Genomic DNA, 22207 nt, shown 5'->3' with positions numbered 1-22207 from the left:
TTTGTGTATATTATACAGAATATTATTTACTATTTTGTCAGAAATTTGTAGTATAGGTAATCTATATACAGACCGGACCACCGTAGTAGTAACATAGGCAGAACCGGACGAATTAACTTATACCCGTCCGCCGGATAAAAAGCAGGCGAAAAAATGCGATAAAATAATAATAGGTAGATAGGTGATAAGAATGTTTCAGAATTTGTATTTATTCGTGTTTTAATAGCCGAATACATAGATTCTCGCGACAGTTCTCGTGTAAAATTTATTTTTTAAGTAAAAGAATGGATGTTTACGAAGTTCGTGAGAAAATTCAAATTGTACAATGGTATTTAGAAAATAGGTCTTATCGGGATATAGAAACAATTTTTCCACAAACTTTTGTAAACAGGCCAATTCCATCTTTACCTACTATATCAAGAGTTATTAATAATTTTGAAACACATGGGTGCGTGTCCCCACAAAAATACAAAAAGCCTGATGTGTTTATTAATGACGAACAGGAGTTAAAGCAAGTGTTCATTTGTGCTACCGCGGATCAAAATCCCACGTTTTCAAGTAATCAAATTGCTGAGGTGGTTGCCCTGCCCACAATGTCCGTATTGTTCAAGAATATTTGAACAATTTTTTTCCCAATCGTTTAATTAGTGGAAATGGAACTATTTTGTGGCCCGCTAGAACACCAGATCTTTCTCCCAATGATTTCTTTTTGTGGGGTTATGTAAAATCCAAAGTGTATGGTCATAATAGGGCTAATAATCTGGATGAGCTTCAAGTAAAAATACGAGGCTTTCCAAACTATTAGCTCTAATGTGTTAGCCAATGTCAGACGGGGATTTTACGACCGCCTAGTCTAGCACAAGAATATGGTCTTTTTGAACACTTGTTATAACTTTTTTTATTTACAGAAATATTTTAGTTTTTTTTTGGGTTTAGAGAATTTATTTATTTTTAGTTTTGGTTTGTAAACATACTCAAATAATAAATATTTAAGTATATTTATTTTAAATGTTACCTTAAGTGAAGGTAAACACTTAAAATGAAAATAATAAATACTCGGCACTCCTCGCGTCGTATTCCTAGTCTGTCACGACCGACCCGTCCAAGCAAAACTGCAACTGCGTACTGCCTGACCAGCCGACTAGCCGGCGTGAATCTCGAGTACAAACGCAAATCGGGTAAACGTAAATTCGTCCGGCAACTTGCTATGGTACTAGTAGGCTGGTCTTCTCTGTATACTATAAAACACTGTCATTTAATGTGTAATAGTAATACTGCGCAACGTGTAGAAAAAATACTTTCGGAGAATCATATGCTACAAAATTATGCTCAGTTGAAAAAATACTTTTCATTTTTCATACATTTTATATTCAATACTCGATATAAATGACTAAGTAACTACTAATGTCAATGGCTGAATACGAAAAATATTGCTTCATAGTGAAATAAAAAATTGTTTCTCCAAAAAAGTCCTGTGGGTATTTCGCCACTAGAAAAATCTACAAAATAAAATAGTTATTTTTTGTAAACCCTGCTGCGTTAATCCAAAGGAGACTAATTGTCAGCAATGGCTTCCTAATAAACAAATTTGCCTAATGGACAAAAAATGCTTAACGTTTCGGAAAGTATATCTCTTTTCATCGTCGGAAGCAAAAAAAACAAAGAACAAATTAAAAAAAACTATTTAAAATATCTAAAATAATTCGAGAACACTTTAGTTTTTTTTAACAGATACGTATACAAAAACCGCGGTTCAAATTTTATTTTGTAATTTTCTTACATCCGCCACAAAGGTATAGACATTTTTTAAAAAATTGTTGTATTTTTTTTAAATGAGTTAGTTATAAATATCTCTTAAATGTTTTCTTTCTTTCTCGTTAAAATTCCTTATTTGTACATACAGAAACAGCTTTGGTTAGAGAATGTAGTCAAAATAACAGCCAACTACGAAGTAATTCCACACACCACCGCATTATTTACCGAAAAGAAACAAAAAAAAAGCGAATAGGATACAACGACGCTTCAAACTCGATTAAACTGAAACTAGTTGTACGTTGCTCACACCAAGTGGCAATAGAATATCGTTATCTCGCCTCGCTCGTGTTTCCAGTTGTTGCAAAGTTAATTTTATATCGATGACGATCTAATTTATGGGTCGAAAATGCATATTCGTATATTTTCAATTACACAGGTAGGCAGATATATTTTGTTTTATCAAGAATAATGGCTCATATTGTCTACGCATTATTGATAACCGATATTTTAATTAGGAATATGTAATTTTTTTATTGTGTTAAATTTTATTTTTATTTAACAAAGATCTAACTAAAACTGTATCTGATTAACTAAGGAATGTGAGCAATGAAAATTAAAGTAACCATGTGTCTAATTCAAATTTAAATGTCTCATTATTTTCTGATTGCTTGCAAAATTCTGCTTGTCAATGGCAGTTATTTCTGACGCACTTTTGGTAAAATACTTCTTCCTAAAGTAAAACTTAGTTAATTGTATAATAATATAATAATATAATTATTGTATATACTGTAGTTAATTGTAATTAAGACATACAAAAAATATGTTCGTAGTTATGTTTTGACGACATTTAGTATTTCAATTGGTCTAAATATTTATCTTTGTAAGAATAATTCACACTGTTGGTTTCTTATTTGGATTAATATTAATCAAACTAGTCAGATCCATACATTGTTTCAAAAAAGTAAGATAAATATTTAAAAAAATGACTATAGAGGTAAAAGAATTATGCAGGTTTTGCAGAAATGGAATTAACTTATTGATTAGAACTCGCACTTTTAAAAATTATTTTCCTTTGAAAAAAATAAACATATCATAAAATATTTATAATATTATTTTCCTTTAAAAAATCATCCTAAATTTAGGATATAAAAATAATAAGGTCTTCTTACCTTCCAATCATAATTGTTAGATCTGATTCGATTTTAGTAAAAATAAATTTTCAAATGTAATAAGAAGAATGTTTTTAATAGTACGATCAAGAAAAAATAAATTATAGGACCAATAAAAATGTTTGAACTAAAGCAAACATTTGAGACAGAACAGTGGAGATCTGAGTGCAGATCAAAAATTATCAGATCAATTAGTGCAAAATTATATTACAAAATATACCGGATGCTTTTCTAGAGTGGCTCACATCTCAAAAAAGCCCTCAACGTTCATATTATACATTATTTCAACAAGTCTAGCATTTCAAATAAATGTTCACCAAAGATCCATTATGAAACTTTAATATATAAAAAAGTATGGCATGAATCTGTCCTTTAGATTAATCAATCAAATTAAAGTAAAATGTAAAAAAATAGTAAAACGCGCCTCATAGGTGAAAAAATTATGCATTTTATGCATATCTTAATAGTTCACTAATCATACACAAATTTTTAAGAAAATATATTTAAAAAAAAACGAAACGATCATATGTAGAGGATCCAAAATTATGCATACCGTTAGCCTTTTATCTGGATTGATCTCGATCATTCCTCGTAACAGACTCTGACAATCCGGGGGTACAAAGTGCGGGATGTGAAACACGCCTCTTTTTACCTTCTCCAGCAGTTGCCTGAGGTTATCGTCATCAAAGGGCAGAGCACCGACCAATAGGGCGTACAATATCACTCCACAAGACCATACGTCCGCTTTTCTACCATCGTATTTTTCACCCTAGAATGAGATACAGAAGCACAACTTTTAATCTATCTAGTAATGTACATTTGCAGGTCTTAAGACCAACTGCGACCAATATTAAAACAACTAAATCGATGAAAGTTCGTAACCAACGATGTCGCTCCCTTTATCATTGCAGCAGCATCTACAGGGTCCGACGATAGTGCGTCGGGCATCTGTAGCTCCTAGAATAAAAAAACTTGAGAATTTCAGGAAAATATTTTAACTTCTATAGGGTGGCTTAGAAAAGTGTGAGCGGACCTGGATGATTTTTTTTTAAATATAACACCCTGTATATTATTGCATTTTTGGCTTCCTTTCAGATCACTTTACATAACCCTAAGATATGAATATTAAAAAATAAATCAAAAATATATATTTTTCAGCCCTTCTTAAAAAAATTATTAAAAATACAAGAACTGTTCTGAAATCAAAACGATATTAGGTATTTACTTTAGATGGTCTGTTCTTACTTTGCTATAAATATGGTAATGGTAATTCATACAGGATCTTCAATATTCTACGCCAAACTTTCTAAAATATAAAATATTTTTTCTTTGTTTTTTTTTAAATGGAACACCCTGTATATTATTTTTTTATTAGATGGAGTGTTTAAAAATGAACATTTTTTGTATTTAGAGTATTTCAAAATTTTTAACGGTTTCGCAGATACACGCAATATTATTTCATATGGCGCTTTCAATGGTAAAATACGAGAGAAAAATTATTGGGTGGCTTTGATAAAAATTTACTGTGGAAAATGCCATATGAAATATAAAACCGCAAATATCTGCGAAACCGTTAAAATTTTTGAAATACTCTAAATACAAAAAATGTTCATTTTTTAATTCTCCGTCTATTGAAAAAATAATATACATGGCATTCCATTTAAAAAAAACGAAGAAAAATTATTTTATATTTTAGAAAGTTTGGCGTAGAATTTTGAACATCCTGTATAATTTACGATTTTTATATTTATAGCAAAGTAAGTACAGACCATCTAAAGTAAATACCTAATATAGTTTTATTTTCAGAACAGGTTCTTGTATTTTTAATAATTTTTTTAAGAAGGGCAAAAAAAAATATATTTTTGATTTATTTTTTAATATCTCCGAAACTAATCAAAATGTATTTATTCATATCTTAAGGTTATGTAAAGTGATCGAAAAGGAAGCCAAAAATGTAATAATATACAGGTTGTTCCATTTAAAAAAAATCATTCAGGTCCACTCACACTTTTTTGAGCCACTCTATAGAAGTTACATTTCCTGAAATACATCCTGGTACATACTTCAGGTATGCACTTAAACAAAATTCTCAAGTTCTTTATTCTAGGAGCTACAGATGCCCGACGCACTATTGCCGGACCCTGTATAGAGGAGGTAAATAATTTTTATGACACCCTGTATTTTGTCGTTAAATAACAAAGATATGTTACATATTATACAGGGTGTCCCAGAAATAAGTGCAAGTACTTTAAGGGGTGGTAGATCTCGATAAAAGAAATATATTTTCTCTTTATCGTTTTTCAAATAAGCTTTTCCAAACCAAAATAACGGAGTTATTTTACTTTGAAAATTTAAAAAAAAAATATATTTTTTGCTAAAATTTTGGGACCCACTGGATCTTTTCTGGGTTTTCTTTCTTGTAAATTTAATCTAGTACCTATGTTGCCATATTATCAAGAAATTATGTTTTTAACTAAAACCTAGAAAGAAATCCAAAAAATTTTTCAAATTCCGAATTTTCAAAACAAAATTTTTTCGCGAAAAAAACTCATAGGCGTGTTTCTGGGGTTGAACTATACTCCCAGTTAAAATACTTGCACTTATTTCTGGGACACCCTGTATAAACTTATTTATGGATATAAATTGTAGAATGCCTTTTATACAATATTTTGTAAATTTTTAAAATTACTTTGTTTTATTTGCTTTATAAAAAGTAATCTCTAATAATATTTTTTTACCTTGAATAATACTTTTAGAAGTGAATATTAATACACATTATTATTTACTATTTTGTCAGAAATTTGTATCATAGGTAATCAAGGTACTATAACACACTACCAGTTAATGTGTATTAGTAATACTGCACTGACTGTGTAGAAAAAATACTTTCGGAGAATCTTATACTGCGAAATTATGCTAAATGCAAAAAATATATTTTATTTTTCAAATGTATTTTATATTCACGCACAGAATATAAATGACTAAATAACCATTAATCTAAATGGATGAATGTGGAAAAATTGCTTTATAGCTTTAAATAGTGTTGTAAAAAAATAGATGTATTTTTCTAAAAATGATTTAGTTCTCTTAAATGTTGAGAATGAAATACAAAAGCAGAAATTTTAATATATCTAGTATTGTACATCTGCGGGTCTTAAGACCAACTGCAACCAATATTAAAAAAAAACAAAATCGATGAGAGTTTGTAACCAACAATGTCGCTCCCTTTATCATTGCAACAGCAGCTATAGAGGAGGTAAATAATTTTACTTACTTGGGGTAGTTTAATCTCAACCAACGCAAGTGCAGAGCAAGATATTATCATAAACAGAATAAACAAGGCCAAAATAATATTTGGAATGCTCAACAATATATGGTGATCTAGACAATACTGTCAACTTACCAAACTTAAAATTTTCAATTAAATGTCAAGTCAGTATTGCTGTATGGTTCAGAGACATACACCGCTGTCTACGCAAATCAGAAACCAAAAAAAAAAACGCGAACATCAGAAATGAGGATATATGGAAGTTACCATCCAGAGGCAGGTGGATAATGAGATCAAACTGAGGAAATGGAGGTGGTTTGGTCACTGGCAGAGCTATTGAGTGGAACCCATCAGGCAGTAGATGAACTGGTAGTCCAAGACACACATCGCAAAGAACAATCAAAAAGGAGATTGGAGCAGTAAACCGATCATGTCAAGTCAGTTGCAAACAACCGAACCCGCTGGAGAACCTATACTGAAGCCCTATGCTCCACGTAGGAGTAAAGGATAAAATAAAAAATTGGCGCCGGGAGGCACGTATAGCCGCCCATACTAAAATATGTTAATATCTCGAAAACTGCGACTTTGACTGATTTTAATGTTATTACAAATTTTGTTGCAAATATTATTCCTAATCTTAATTTGAAAACCGCGTTTCGCTAGCTACTGTAATTTTGGAGTTTTTTTTAAATTTTTAACCCCCTCCCATACCACCTTACCAACCCCCACCCCCACCAAAAACTAATGGCCAGATTCTCGGATGCCACAGTTTTTTGTGCCAAATTTGGTTAAAATCGGTTCAGCGGTTTTTGAGTTATCGTGTTACAGACGGACAGACAGACAGACAGACACCATGAAAATATTTTGTATTTAGGTCATTTATGACCCAAGTAACTCATTTTGAGTGAAATTAAAAAACTTTTTTTTTGCCGATCCTAATAGCCGATCCTTTAGCCGACCATACCTGTTGGTATGGTCGGCTAAAAATAAGTATTGAATATTTCAAATTATACAATCTCAAAAAAAACAAAATTGTTGTATAAATTTCCAGCTATAATAGTATAAAAGTGCAAGCAAGACAGTTAGCAATGAATTCACTCTACAGAAATCATATCAAAACATCTGCAGGTAATAGCATTTAAGATATTTTATAAAGATGGCTGCTTTGAATCATGTAGAATGAAAAATGATAGCTGGCCTTCTATTATAATTGCTTCCTATTGAACACATTTAAAATTTTGACTCAAAGATTTATTAAGTTACAAGATAATATTATTTTGAATTTATTAACCATAAAATAATAAGGTAAATAATGTTTTTTCTTACCCTGATGACTTCCGGACATGCGTAATGGGGTGAGCCGCAACTTGTTTCCAACATGGATCCCATCGGCTGTAAGGAGGCCATTCCAAAATCCGCTATTTTTATATTGTTTTTCTCATCGAGCAGCAGGTTTTCAGGTTTTAGGTCTCTATGGCTGAAACATATAATCATAAAAATTACAACATTTGGAATGCAATGGAATGGAATGTTGGAAGTTATACAGAATGTCTTAAATAAGTGCAAATATTTTCAGGGCTGGTAGATCTCGATAAAAAAATATATTTTTCTTACCGTTTTTCAAATAGGTAATACTTTCAAATAAGTAATAATACTTTGAAAATTTAAAAAAATTGACTTTTTGAGAACCACTCGTCCTTTTCTACGTTTTCTTTCTTCTAAATTTAATCTACTGTCTGTGTTGCCATATTATGAACAAAAAAAAATTACAAAAATTCCAAATTTTCATTTTTTTTCGCGAAAGAAAGCTCATAGACATGTTTCTGGAGTAGACATGTTTCGAAATATACTACCCTAAAAATATTTGAACTTATTTAAGTCTCACCCTGTATATATCCCGTTATCAGGTAGATCCTAAAATTAAACACCCTAAGTAATATTTTCAAAATGTTTCCTAAACTCCTTATGTAAGGATTTAAATATTTTAACTAGTTCTTTTGTGGAATTGTAGAACAATTTTTAATAACATAATATGCTGAGAGACTGAAAATATACTTTAAAAAAAGTAAAACAGCACAAGATCTTGAAGATTTGTTTTTCCATTAGTATTATTTTTAGTAAACATTTATTTGCATATTTTAATAGCTACAGATAAAGCATGTTCTCGAATGATAATAGATAAATAGCTTGTGAAATAGCCATTTCATGGTGCAGTTAATAGGTATTAGAACGCGAGTTTAAGTGCAAATTACTTTAAAATTATGCAAATTTGACTGCCGTTCTGGTAATTTCGGTAACTTTCTACTACTGTCGTAATGTATCAGACTTTAGGCGAGTAATATGGATAGTTAACTTGTCAACAATGGTTATCTATGACAGTTGTTAACCGAGACCTTTATATCTTTGTTTTTTTTTTGTATTTTTTATACTTATACTGGAGACGTAAGTAAATAAACCGAGATAAGACTCACCAGGTTTTAAAATTAACGTATATACTTTGTTCATCTAACCGCTAATCGTTAAGCTAACCGCTAAAAATAAAAACATCTCGACAGCGCGAAGATGCGACTGTCCTCGTTACATCTTGAACGCCGCCGAACACGAGCCAGTGTCAGCAAACTTTCCGGCCGCGATTACGTCTCCCGTTTGCTATTTTAGTCGGTGGGTGATGCGGTTTTTTAAACACATCTAGTATAAAAAAATATCGTCGCGCGTCGCGGTGACCTGAGTGCCGATTCTGAGTGCGACTGTAAAATAGAAGTAATGTTGCAATAATCTTTCAGTTCTATGATGTATTCAGAAAAATTAAAAATTATTGAAGAAGGACCTCCAAAGCATATTTTGAATATTAATACTAAATTAAAATAGAGTAAATATATTGGAGTAAATAAGGTTTATACATACCAGATAGAATGGCTGTGGCAAAAATCTAATGCTGATATTATTTGGCGAAAGAATCTACGGGCTTCTTTAGGTGTTAGACGGCCTTTCTTCACTAGATAGTCGAATAGTTCGCCGCCAGAGACGTGTTCTAATACTAAATACCTTAAAATATTAAAATAAGTAATTTTGTAATTTTGTACTTTCCATGAGAAGAAATTACTTACAAATATTTTTTATTTTCGTAAACATCCGTCAGTCCTAGGACGTGAGGATGGTCTATTAGTTTCATTATAGCTATTTCTCGTTCCACCTGCAAACAAATTCATTTACATAAATTAAAATTAAATTTCACAAAATATAACCCGAGTTTTTAATTGTTAAATTTGTTATCCGTAGCTTTCATAACAAAAATTGTTCCATCAAATTGAAGTTTTCAAACGCAAATATCAACAAGAAAAGAATTTAAACTAAAAATTAAAGGCAAAAATAAGAAAGTGCGAATAATATCTACAAAAGTTATGCAAATATTAATGGATATCTATCAATTTATCTGTTAACGTCTAAAGCTATCTTAATCATACAATTGTTTCCTCATATGGCAATTTGACAACTATAGCTTTTAGAGAAAACGGCATCCCAATAAAAAAAATGGCTTTATTTTTTTATTCAAGAAGTAATCTTGATTTTAAATGTATAAAAATAACATATTATTAAAATATAAAGATAAAAAAACGAGATTTGGTATGTTAGTATATGACATAAATTAGGATTGACTGACGTATTCAATTGTTTTCGGTCACTTCCTGTTTCACCAGAAATGACAACAACTTTTGATTTTTAAATGGCACCTTCTCTATATTTCTACTTTATTCGATAGAAAATGACATTCTGAATGGAATACCATATGTCAACTTTTGACATTCTGGCTTAAAAAATATCATAATTTATATTTTAAATTTCAATGTAGATTATGTAGAGTGTCATGGCTGACTAATTTTTAAACACTAAAAACAAAAATCAAGGAGCTTTGGAAAAATATATTTGATCGTCAAACGTTTTTCGTGTCTTGTCTGGGTCGGTTAAGAGATACCCAAATCGCATTTTTAATCATATCTCAGTTTTTTCAAATAGGACAAGGATGGCTCATTAGCATATTATTTGGAAAAAAACATTTTTTTACGAATAATTTGGTACCACACACTTGGTATTTCGGGTCAAACTGTAGATACGAACCGCATATTACAATTTCAAATGAACCATATGCAAAAATGTCTAAAGTTGACATATGATATGTCATTCTATTCAAAGTGTCATTTTCTATCGAAAGAAAAGCAGAAAAGTACTTTGCCAGAATGGTCCTGGCAGCGTCCTGGCAGCCTAGGCAACGCAACTCTCTCCTGAAAAGGAGAGTTTGAGAAGAAAGAAGAAGAAGAAGTATAAATATACCGAGGGTGCAATTTAAAAATAAAAAGTTGTAGTCATTTCAGGCAAAACAGGAACTGACCAAAAACAATAATTTTATACGTCAATTAATCTTAATTTATGTCATATATTAAATAGCAAATCTCTTTTTTTTATCTGAATAAGTAAGTTATAGGAGTGAGCCACTTTTGAGACGCACCCGGTATATCGATCAACAATGGGTACACTCACTGAATTTGACACCCAATGCCAGTTTAATAATATATTATTGTACTTTGGTGCTTTGCTTTTGTGCTTAGGCGTAAAAGTGTTTTGGTTTGGTTTACTTTTGTGCCTAGGCGCTAAAATTACCTTTTTATATTGTCAATCACGTAGCAAAAGTTAATATTTTTGTGTCGTTTGAAATAACAGATTTGTTTTATCAATAAAAGGAAACAATAAAAAATACTTTTTTTAAAAGCAAATGAAAAATATTGAAAACGTTGTGATATATTTCAATTTAAATTACCTTAAATAAGTGATTACATCAACTGTTAAATCATTAAAAATATTCTCTACCGTTCTAAGTTAAAATTAACGTAGATTTTGGTTTGTACTCACCTTCATCAAAACGCTCTCGCTCAATTTTTCCCTGTTAATAATTTTAATCGCTACTTTCTTTCCAGTGACGCATTGCACCCCCAATTTAACCAGTCCTGAAACAAACAATAGTTTTATTTAAAGCGAAGGTAATAATGGCGAAACTCTCAATAGAACACAGAATAGCAGATTCTGTTCAACGTATCCTCACTAATGACTTTTTTATTTGGAGGACAATCGATATTATGAACACAAAATCCTTCGAGATTGGAACTGTTCCTAGGATTATACTGTTTAGTTCAAAATCATTAGTGTAATTGGAAGAAAGTTAAACCTATACAGGGTGTCTCAAAAATAAGTGCAAGTATTTTAAGAGGTGGTAGATCTGGTCAAAAGAAACATTTTTTCTCTTTACCGTTTTTCAAATCCAAAGTAACCGAATAATTTTACTTTGAAAATTACCAAAAAAAAATAATTATTTGCTAAAATTTTGAGAACCACTGGATCTTTTCTGGATTTTCTTTCATGTAAATAGTATGCTACTATGTTGCCATATTATCAAGAAATTATCTTTTTTAACTTAGTTGTAACTTAGAACTAAAAAAAATTCCAAATTTTTTTTTCAAAAATTCCAAATTTTCAATTTTTTTTTTGTAAAAAATACCTCATAGGTGTATTTCTGAGCCCGAAATATACTACCAGTTAAAATACTTGCACTTATTTCTGGACACCCTGTATTATGTGCTCTTATATTAAATACAATAATGTCTTTAAAGTCCTACGTTATACTAAACATATAATATTTACTAATTTTGTTATACCCCAGTCAAAATAGACATTTCAATTAATAATAATTCGCATAGAGCTGAAAATTGGTACAGGTTTTAAATACACTATTATAAATGATATCTGAAAAACCCCACCCCTCCCATATCGACTAAAAAAATTATTCAATGTCAAAAGTCAAAAATATGTTTTTTTTTTTGCTTTTTTTCTCCTAAACGGTAAGCGCTATCGCACAAGTACCTTAAACAAATGTTGTAGACCATTAAATTTTCTACAATAATGGTTCTTATATTTTTTTCGTACGAACCACAATTCCTGAGATATGGCGATCAAAAGTTGAAAAACTCATATTTTTCATAATATGCACACATTTCCGCACCACCTATGAGGTAGTGTACTTGGCGCGTTTTTTTAACGTGATTTCCCTTGTAGGCCTTGTTCACGATCTATTGCCCCCAGTTAATTTTTATTACACATTATACTATTAATTTTAAAAACGGTGCTCTTGGTAATGATTAATCGAACGGATTATAGTTCATTTTGGGAGAATTTTAATCTGAGTGGTAATCTTCAAATGATACTTCAACAGTAATGTCTTCTTCGCATTCTTCTTTCTCATTATCTTGCGGTATATCTGGAAATCCATCTATGACAGATGCATTAGTTGTCTCCTCATCAAAATCCTCATCTGTATTTAAGTCAATATTGGAGTAAGACTGACCTTGACAATTAGTACATATTGGTGTACAAAAAAAAATCCGACTCTTTTACAACCACAGTTTGCGCTACAACCCTTTTTGCAATTGCAAAAAATTGTGTTAAGTAGTTTTTCTGGAGCAGGTGGAAGTAAAGTTTTAATCAGCTCCAAAGTATTATCTATAAATTTCCATCCCCAGTCTTCTGGGTTCAGTTGATTGCCTAGCCACAATTGAACTTGATAGTATACACGATATAAGTGTTGACAGGCAGAAGCAGATGTTGGAGGAAGACAAGAAAGTTGTACCATTTTGTTATTCCGAGTATTTTTAACAAAACTTAAATATCTATACTTGCCTATTGAGTCAATTTTTTTTGGACTACCATATAGGGCAAGAAGCAAGCGAATTCCACTTGTGATGATGACTTGTGGAGAAGAGTCAATCTTTTTGAATACGTCTGCGCAGACACTACTGTTGAAGTTATCATTTGAAGATTACCACTCAGATTAAAATTCTCCCATAATCAACAATAATCCGTTCGACTATAATCATTACCAAGTGCACCGTTTTTTTAAATTAATAGTATAATGTGTAATAAAACTTAACCACAATAGATCGTAGACTAGGCCTACGGGGGAAACCACGTTAAAAAAACGCGCCAAGTACACTACCTCACAGGTGGTGCGGAAATGTGTGCATATTATGAAAAATATGAGTTCTTCAACTTTTGAAATCGCCATATCTCAGGAATGGGGGTTCGTAAGAAAAAAGTGTAAGAACCATTATTGTAGAAAATTTAATGGTCTACAACATTTGTTTAAGGTTCTTTTGCGATAGCGCTTACCGTTCAAGAGAAAAAAGCAAAAAAAACATATTTTTGAGCTTTGACATTAAATACTGTTTTTAGCAGGCGTGGGAGCGATGGGGACTTTTCAGATATCATTTATAACAGTGTATTTAAGACCTGTCCCAGTTTTCAGCTCTATGCGAATTATTGTTATTTAACCCCCTTTTTTTGTTTATTTTGACTGGGGTATTAATATTATTCATTTAATAAATATAATAATGTGACTTAGGTGTTTCAGTAGCTTATCTTGTATTTTTGTTATTAAAACTTATCTATTTCTATTAGAAATACATTTTTTTAACAATTTTAATAACTAATATCATTTATTGACAGTGTAAAAGAAAACCAACAAATTATTGAGTCTATCCTACATTGTATTTTACACTTTTTATATAAAATTAGCGAGGACCTGATGAACCGAAATTTAGGAGAGCCATATTAATCCACCTAAGTTTGTCGATATGCTACTTCCTTAATAATTTTATTCAAAGTAAAACACCAATTCAAAGGAAAACACCAAGTTTACAATAGTAGAAGATCGATAATAAACATCGATATTTTATATAGTTTCAAAAATATTGATTGCATTCTTAATGTTTATACATATATCTGTTTATTTGATGAGCAACTATTTTTAGGAGTAGTATATTTCGACCCCAGAGAGCACGCCTATGAGGTTTTTTCGCAAAATTTTTTTTGGAAAATTTGGAATTTTTGAGAACTTGTTTAATTATTTCTAGTTAAAAAACACGATATCTTCATAATATGACAACATATGTAGTAGATTAAATTTACAAGAAAGAAACCCCATAAAATATCCACTGGCTCTCAAAATTTAAGAGAAAAATCATTTTTTTTTGGAAATTTTCAAAATAAAATATCTCGGTTATTTTGGACGTATTTGAAAAACGGTAAAGAGAAAATATGTTTCTTTTATCAAGATCTACCAACCCTGGAAATATTTACACTTATTTAAGACTCACCCTGTATAGACTCACATTTTTTTTGCGCCAGGGCCTTTGGCATTTTACATAGCTTTGCGACTGAAAAATACCCTGTGTCTCACATGCATGTCTATTTCAATCAACTCAGTTAGTGCTTTTTGTATGTTTACACAGCAATTGAGTTTTCAAAATGAAAACTGAGATCAAAATTGTTCCCCCGCTTGAATCCTTCATCCTTTCAGTTCTCTGTCATACTCGTCATATTCTAATTAAGGTACGAAGACAAAAAGAAGATCCAGTGGAGAACTCTCAAACAATGGGAAAGGGAAATGACGAGAAGTCGTTATATCTGTGTAATCAGTCCAATGGCGTACATATATATTATTGTATATTATTTTTTCAATAGATGAAGATTTTAAAAATAAACATTTTTTGTTTTTAGGTATTTCAAAAATTTTAACGGTTTCACAGATATTCGCGGTTTTATATTTCATATGGCATTTTCCACAGTAAATTTTTATCTAAGCCACCCAATGAGTTTTCTATCGTATTTTACCGTTGAAGCAGCCATATAAAATAATACTGCGTGTATCTGCGAAACCATTAAAAATTTTGAAATACTTGAATACTTTGAAATACAAAAATTTTCAATTTTTAACTTTCCATCTCATAAAAAATAATATACAATATACAGAGTATTCCATTAAAAAAAACAAAGAAAAGTTATTTTATATTTTAGAAAGTTTTGGTGTAGAAGTTTGAACATCCTGTATTATTTAAGATTACGATTACGATATTTATAGTAAAGTAAGTATAGACCATTTAAAGTTAATATCTATTATAGTTTTGATTTTAGGACAGTTCTTGTATTTGTAATAATTTTTTAAGGAGGGTTGAAAAAAATATATATTTTATTTATTTAAAAATATCTCTGAAATTATCGAAATGTATTTACTCATATCTCAGGATTATCTAAAGTGATCTGAAAGGAAACCAAAAATGCAATAATATACAGGGCGTTTCATTAAAAATCATCTCGATCCACTCACACTTTTTTGAGCCACCCTATAGAAGTTAAAATATTTTCTTGAAATACATCCTCGTACATACTTTAGGTTTGCAATTAAACAAAATTCTCAAGTTTTTTATTCTAGGTGCAGATGCCCGATGCACTATTGTCGGAGCCTGTAAATCTATTGTGTTTCCCTTTCTTGAGTTAGAACTTATCATACAGTCTCAGGACGTTGATAAAAGCCAGTATCGGAGACTGTTTTATAGAAGTTAGTTCTCAATCTCCGATATCAGTCGTACCAAAGTTCAGAGCACGAATGGTTATCATCTCGGCGCACTCAGTGATGAGGTATTCTGGGATGAGGGTTTTCCCATTTTCCCCACAGAATCTGCATTCACCGTTGTTTATTAGCTTCAATTTCCTGAGATGTACGTTGAGGAGACAGTGTCCTGTTGAAACCCCGTGACAATCCAAAGATTTTTCTTACTTAAATCAAAAAAAATCTTCAGTCTGGTCAGTGATGATTTTACTATGGAGTCTTCAATGTTTCCCTCAAGCCTATTTTTTAATGTAGTTTTTAGAGGTTTTTTTACCACGTTGATGTCCAGAGGATGGAATAAATACATTTCGAAAGCTTGACCATTAACAAAGTGTATTAATTCTAGTCCAAACCCCACTAGTTCCTAGATTTTCTTTAAATACATTCCTATATATATAACATTTTCTATACGCTTATAAACTCATTGATATTCTTCATGCAAGCCACGATATATTTATCTCACCTCCCTTGATCGATTATTAATGTAGGAAATTGCAAATTATACAACGTAAACTTTTTTCTTGCACCCCGCCTACGATAATACACATCCGCCTTTAATCTTCCACCCCAATTATGCGGAATCTTTTAGGCCTAATCTGTCAAAGGGCAAAATCCACGCCTCCGATGCCTCAAAGGGCCTATTTTTAACGGGTCACTTTTGCTTTTCTGCCTTATTCATAATTAAAGTTTTCCACCAGTGACGGGTCCTTAGGTACGGAGCAGGGAAACATTTCCAAAAAATCGAAAATTGATAAACATATATATACAAGGGTTGTGTTGGTACTATTTTTGATATCAATATCACGGACTTTACATACAAAGCACTAACGATTTTTTTTATTTAGAGGACGTTAAAAAAGTTTTTCCTCTTGCAAAGAAAATCCGGGGATATACTGTAGATCTATTGTGGCCTCCTTTCTTGAGTTATAACTCATCATACAGTCTCAGGGCTTTGACGAAAGCCAGCATCTGAGACGATTTTACAGAGGTTTCTCCATTTTCCCACAGAATCTGCATTCATCGTTGATCCTTGGCTTCAATCTACTGAGGTATTCATTGAGGAAACAGTGTCCTGTTAAAAACCCCGTGATAATCCGAAGTAGTGATGGGTTATTATTTAACTATCTGTTATTTTATAACAATTATTTAGAAATAACATAACGCAACCGTTACTACTTTTAAAAAATAACAGATATAAAATAACGATACGCAGAGATCGACCGTTCGTGAAACGAAGTCGGCGCTCTGCACCGCCACGAAATTCGATGCTGCTCGAAGCAATTCCAAAAAACAACTATTATGGATTATGGATGGAAAACATGTTATTTCGACAACCATCGATACATACAACGGACAACGGAGTGGGGAATGCGCTACGGCGCGGCTCGGCGAACGTAGCTGCATCGGTCGATGGTCGTGTGGGGCTTGCAACAGCTTAAAAATAATAGGATATAAAAGAAGCAGCTTTTTTGAAACAGTTGCGGGCATAACGCCTGGCGGTCGAGATAACAGGAGTGGGAAAGGAACGCTGCTGCTTCGGTCGATTGTCGATGGAGGCTCGCAACGGGTTGGAAGAAGCAGTCATTTTAGATACGTTGTTTTTTAACCTGTTACGAGCATAACAGAGCGGCGGTCGAGATAATCGGAGTGGGAAAGTAACGCTGCTGCATCGGTCGATTATCGATGGAGGTTCGAAACAGGTGGGAGAATAACGCATCAGTTGTTTTAGATACATTGCTTTTCAACCTGTTACGAGCATAACGGGCGGAGGTCGAGATATTATGGCGCTGTATGTTTCAGTACTTACTTATTAAGTTTGAATATTTAGGTATTTATTTATTCTGAAAATTTTTCAGAATATTCATATTATAATCATATTTTAAGATTTTTTAAACATGTATACAGGGTGTTTTGAAAAATTTGGTCATTGATTAATCACGATCCTGCTTAAAGCCCTTGACGTAAAAAGCTGATTTTTGGAAAACGGATTGACTTTAGGGTGTAGAGGTTCGATAAGAAGGGATTTTTCGAAACTCGAATTCTAAGGGGGTGAAACCACCCTCAAATATTAGAATATTTTTTATTTAAAAAAGCGGTGAGTTTTTCGGAAAAACTCTTAAACACGTATATTTTATTTTGTTGTTTTACATATTTTAAGATTTTTTAAAAATATATACAGGGTGTTTCATAAAATATGACCATTGAGTAATTTCGATTTTGCTTAAACTGCTTGACGTTTAAAGCTGAGTTTTGGCAAACGGATTGACTGTGGGGTTGAGGTTCGATAAGGAGGGGTTTCTCGAATCTCAAATTCCAAGAGGGTGAAAATGCCCCTCAAATATTACAATATTTGTTATTTAAAAAACGGTTAGTCTTTCGGGAAAACGCTTGGACACGCATAATTTATTTTGTTTTTTTACATATTTTGAAATTTTTTAAAAAATCATACAGGGTGTTCCAAAAGTTGAGTAATTGATTAACCACGATTCTGCTTAAACTGCTCGACGTTTAAAGCTTATTTTTGGCAAATGTGAGAAAATTTTATCCAGTTTGTATGTTAATGGAAATTCTTGCTTTGCTTTATCATCACCATTACAAATTATTAATTCGACGCGAACGAAGTCGCGGGTACACGCTAGTTTAAGTGTAAAATTAATTCGAACTCTAGTGTGTAGTTGGTTTACTTATGAAGAATATACTATACATTTTCTTATATTGCTATTTTTTGACCGCAAATGGTAAAATCATAACTAAGAGCTTCTCGCCCGTCGAGTGAGATGCACCCTGTACTACGCAATTCAGGCGGATCGAGGGGCACGGCGTAGGTAGATCGGAATGTATAGGTCTAGACGAGTGGCGGAATTTTGGCTTTTTTATATCGCAATTTGTAAACAGGGCTTATTTGTAAACAACCACGGTTTTTAGAGAGGTATTTTAGATAACAATCGATATTTAGAAATGTTTTGACACCCTAGAAATACTACCACCGAGCACGTCATTGTTGCAACTTACAACTGCGTTAATACGCCTGGCGGTGACCGCCTCATACTCTTTCAGATATTTAGCAATAAAATAAAGTAACCTGTTATTTTTAAGCTGTTATTTTAAGCTGTTTTTTATAAATAACTATAACAGTTTCAACTGTTATCTAAAAATAACAGTTTTGCCCATCACTAATCCGAAGATTGTTCTTACTAAAATCAAGAAAAATCTTTGATTTTTCACGGTCATGAGTTCTGAGAAATTTCTTCGAGACCGTTGGAGGATTCCCATTCCAGGTTACGGATGGAGTCTTCCAGGTTCTTCAATGCTTTAAGTTGGTTTCCACTTGGGAAGCTGAACGGTTCTTGTCCAGTTAGTGGGGTGTTCGCTCTTTTTTTAGCTAAATCGTTTGCTTCTTCATTACTTTTTATCCCTTGGTGGACAGGTACCTATAGTAAGATGACTTTATTCTCTTTACTTGATTGGTTTATCTTCTCTAGGCATTAAATTTGCCTTCTTCGAATTTATGGTTACTGCGTTGATTGCTTTTAATGCTGTTTGAAGGATGTTAAGTTTACCATTTATCTCTTGTATTGAAAAACCGCATACTATTTTAGAATTTCTGCTCGAGAATTTTCGAGCCGAAATTGTAATTATAATTAAAAAAAAATCAGCCATCAAATGTTGCTGTTAATTTTCCTGTGTCTCTATTGCTGTATTAGTTAAGAAGCTCATGTTTTTTTAACCATTCAAAATAATAAATATTGTATAAAAAGTTTACTTATTTGTTTAAAATTATCGTTTTTAATTTATTGCAAACTTTCCCGATTTTTTCATAAAATTTTAAAAGAAGTAATGCTGATTCAATAACTGAAAAGTAAAAAAATATTGTCAGAAAAATATTGTTTCTTTCCTAATATTTCATTTGTATTAAATTTCTTAAAATACTATTACTTTAAATAGTTTCTATTTGGAAAGTGTCTTTAGTAAAGTCGATTAAAAAAATGCATGACCTGCATTTTAACTTGCAGTAAGTCTTGCAGCAAAATTAAGACCAAGACTACTTATTAGACTGCAAGACCAAGAGTCTCTTGGTCTTGCTCATATTTTTCAGCTGGTGTTCCTTAAAAAAAGAATTTTTCTATTTACCTTTAGACGAAAAATATGCTCAAAGTCCATTGGTAGAATTTTAAAAACAAGACTATCAGGACTGTCGATCTAATCGTCGAGAATTATTGAGAATCTAGCAGCTAAGGCTAGATTCTCATAAATATCAGTCTTGCAGCAAGACCAATACCAAGACTACTTCTTAAACTCCAAGATCAAGACGAAAACATTACTACTGAATTGATCATTACTACTGAATTTTTTCTACATATACTACATATACAGGGTGAGTCTTAAATAAGTGCAAATATTTTCAGGGCTGGTAGATCTCGATAAATGAAACACATTTTTTTTGTTTACCGTTTTTCAAATAAGTTTAAAATAATTGAGATATTTTATCTCTCCAAAAGATTCATATGCGTATTTCACTGTAACAAAATCTACAAAATAAAATAGTTATTTTTTGTAAATACTGCTGCGTTAATCCAAATGAGACTAATTGTCAGCGGTGGCTAACTAATAAACAAATTTGCCTACCGGACAAAAAAATCCTTAACGTTTTGGAAAGTTTATCTCTTTCCGTCGTCGGAAGCAAAAAAATACAAAGAACAAAGAAAAAACTATTTAAAATATCTAAATGCAACTATGCGAGAACACTTTAGTTTTTTTTTTAACAGATATGTCTACAAAAACCGTGGACGTTTAGTTAAAATGATATCATATCAAGTTAAACTTCAAAATTAACAATTACTACCTGATAATTACTTAATAAGGTAAAACCAAAAAGCCCAAACTTTCTGTATGATTATTTTTAAATTTCACGTATGTTATGTATATTTATGCAATGTTCTTTAAAATCGAAGAAGCGATTGCCATACATTACTAACATCTACAGATGCATGAACAATACATTTATTTTTATTAGATTGTATTAAAAAAGCCTCTTTTGTTTTTCTTTTAGAGGCTACCGCTTCTTTCATTATAATTTTTTAATTGATAAAATCTATTCTGTGCCCTGTGTCCCATTAATGTTGACTAATCTTAGATTTGTGAAAGTCGCCCTTTCTTAAATAATGTTTATGTTCTTTTATTCGAACACTTAAGATTTTCTTGCAGTGGCAAAATACCCATAGGACTTTTTTAGAGAGATGAATCCGCCACAGAGGTATAGACATTTTTTGAGATATTTTATTTTGAACATTTCAAAAAAAAAATTTTCGCTCATATTTTTAAAACCACTGGATCTTTTTTGGGTTTTCTTTCTTGTAAATTTAATCTACTATACCTATGATGAACCTACCTACATATTATGAAGATATTATGTTTTTTAACTGAAAATTAAAAAATTATCCAAAGTATTTTTCAAAAATTTTCAAAACATTTTCTCGCGAAAAAAACTTAATAGATGTATTTCTGGGGTCGAAATATACTACCCCTAAAAATATTTGCACTTATTTAAGACTCACCCTGGCATAGATATGTTTATGTTTGAATCAATCTTATTTTATAACAATACAGTTTCGAATTCAGAACATTTTATAATAAATTATTTTTTATTTGTAGTATTAAACGCAATTCCTTCACCTGTTTGTCCTTTTCCGAGAGTCTTTTCCAAGCGGTACGGTCCAACATATTGGTGCTGAACCTCCGCAGCGTTACTGTTTTCCTTCTGCATTTTCGTCACCTTCACCCCGGTCACATGCCCCTCGCATTCACCGACACGTTCACATTTCCGCCCACACGCCACGGAAATTCCATCGTTTTTCACAGTTTCCCGTTTTCGTAAATCACTCAGTTTTTTCTTCGGTCGGAAAACTCACAGGAACCACACGGGGGTTGCAAAGAAGCGATGTTTTCCGGCAACGCGCTACAGGGACCGGATTTTTTTCTTGGTTTTCTTGGCGGCCATAGTTTGCGGGGGCGAGTTAGTGGTCGCGGACCGCGAGCTGTCGCTTCGCAGTCGACATTTTCAGCCGATTTTCGAACAGAGCTGCTGAGAAGGCCCCGATTCGACGGCACGGCGATTCCTGCGAGGGGTGGGCAAAATCAATATCGACCCCGCGAGCGCTAGGGGATGGCGGTCGCTGCTGTTGAAGCCGAAAAGTCCCTAGGCGGATGTCATGGCCGGTACGGTTTACCTTCGTTTACGAGGGCGAAAAGAAAAGTTTGGGTCAAGTGGCAAGCGCGGTTTTAGTGGTTGTTATTAAAAAATTAACATTTTTTGTATTTAAAGTATTTGAAAATTTTTAATGATTTCGCAGATATACGCACTATTATTTCATATGGCTCTCTCAACGATAAAATGTTTAACTCTATGGTAAAATACAAGAGAAAAATCATTGGGTGGCTTTGATATAAATTTACTGTGAAAAATGCCATATGAAATATAAAACCGCGAATATCTGCGAAGCCGTTAAAAATTTTGAAATACTCTAA

At 32.1% G+C, this 22207-nt stretch overlaps 1 protein-coding gene across 1 annotated transcript in view; it reads right to left on the bottom strand.

Moving 5' to 3' along the window:
* Nucleotides 1-21779, bottom strand: part of LOC115881703 (serine/threonine-protein kinase BRSK2) — a 31557-nt gene extending 9778 nt beyond the window's left edge. The window contains exons 1-6 of the mRNA XM_030899306.1: nt 21356-21779; nt 11098-11192; nt 9300-9385; nt 9097-9237; nt 7519-7669; nt 3478-3693 (exon numbers count right to left, since the gene is read on the bottom strand). Of these exons, the coding sequence (XP_030755166.1) occupies nt 3478-3693; nt 7519-7669; nt 9097-9237; nt 9300-9385; nt 11098-11192; nt 21356-21446 (780 nt within the window). The 5' untranslated portion in view covers nt 21447-21779. The remainder of the gene's footprint in view (nt 1-3477; nt 3694-7518; nt 7670-9096; nt 9238-9299; nt 9386-11097; nt 11193-21355) is intronic.
* Between the last annotated feature and the right edge of the window lie 428 nt (nt 21780-22207).

The sequence above is a fragment of the Sitophilus oryzae genome, unplaced genomic scaffold (genome assembly GCF_002938485.1).
Source record: "Sitophilus oryzae breed Bouriz unplaced genomic scaffold, Soryzae_2.0 scaffold_172_pilon_pilon, whole genome shotgun sequence".
Lineage (NCBI taxonomy): Eukaryota > Metazoa > Arthropoda > Insecta > Coleoptera > Curculionidae > Sitophilus > Sitophilus oryzae.
Note: the sequence above shows the minus strand (reverse complement) of the source record. Positions and strands in the feature narration are given on the sequence as shown.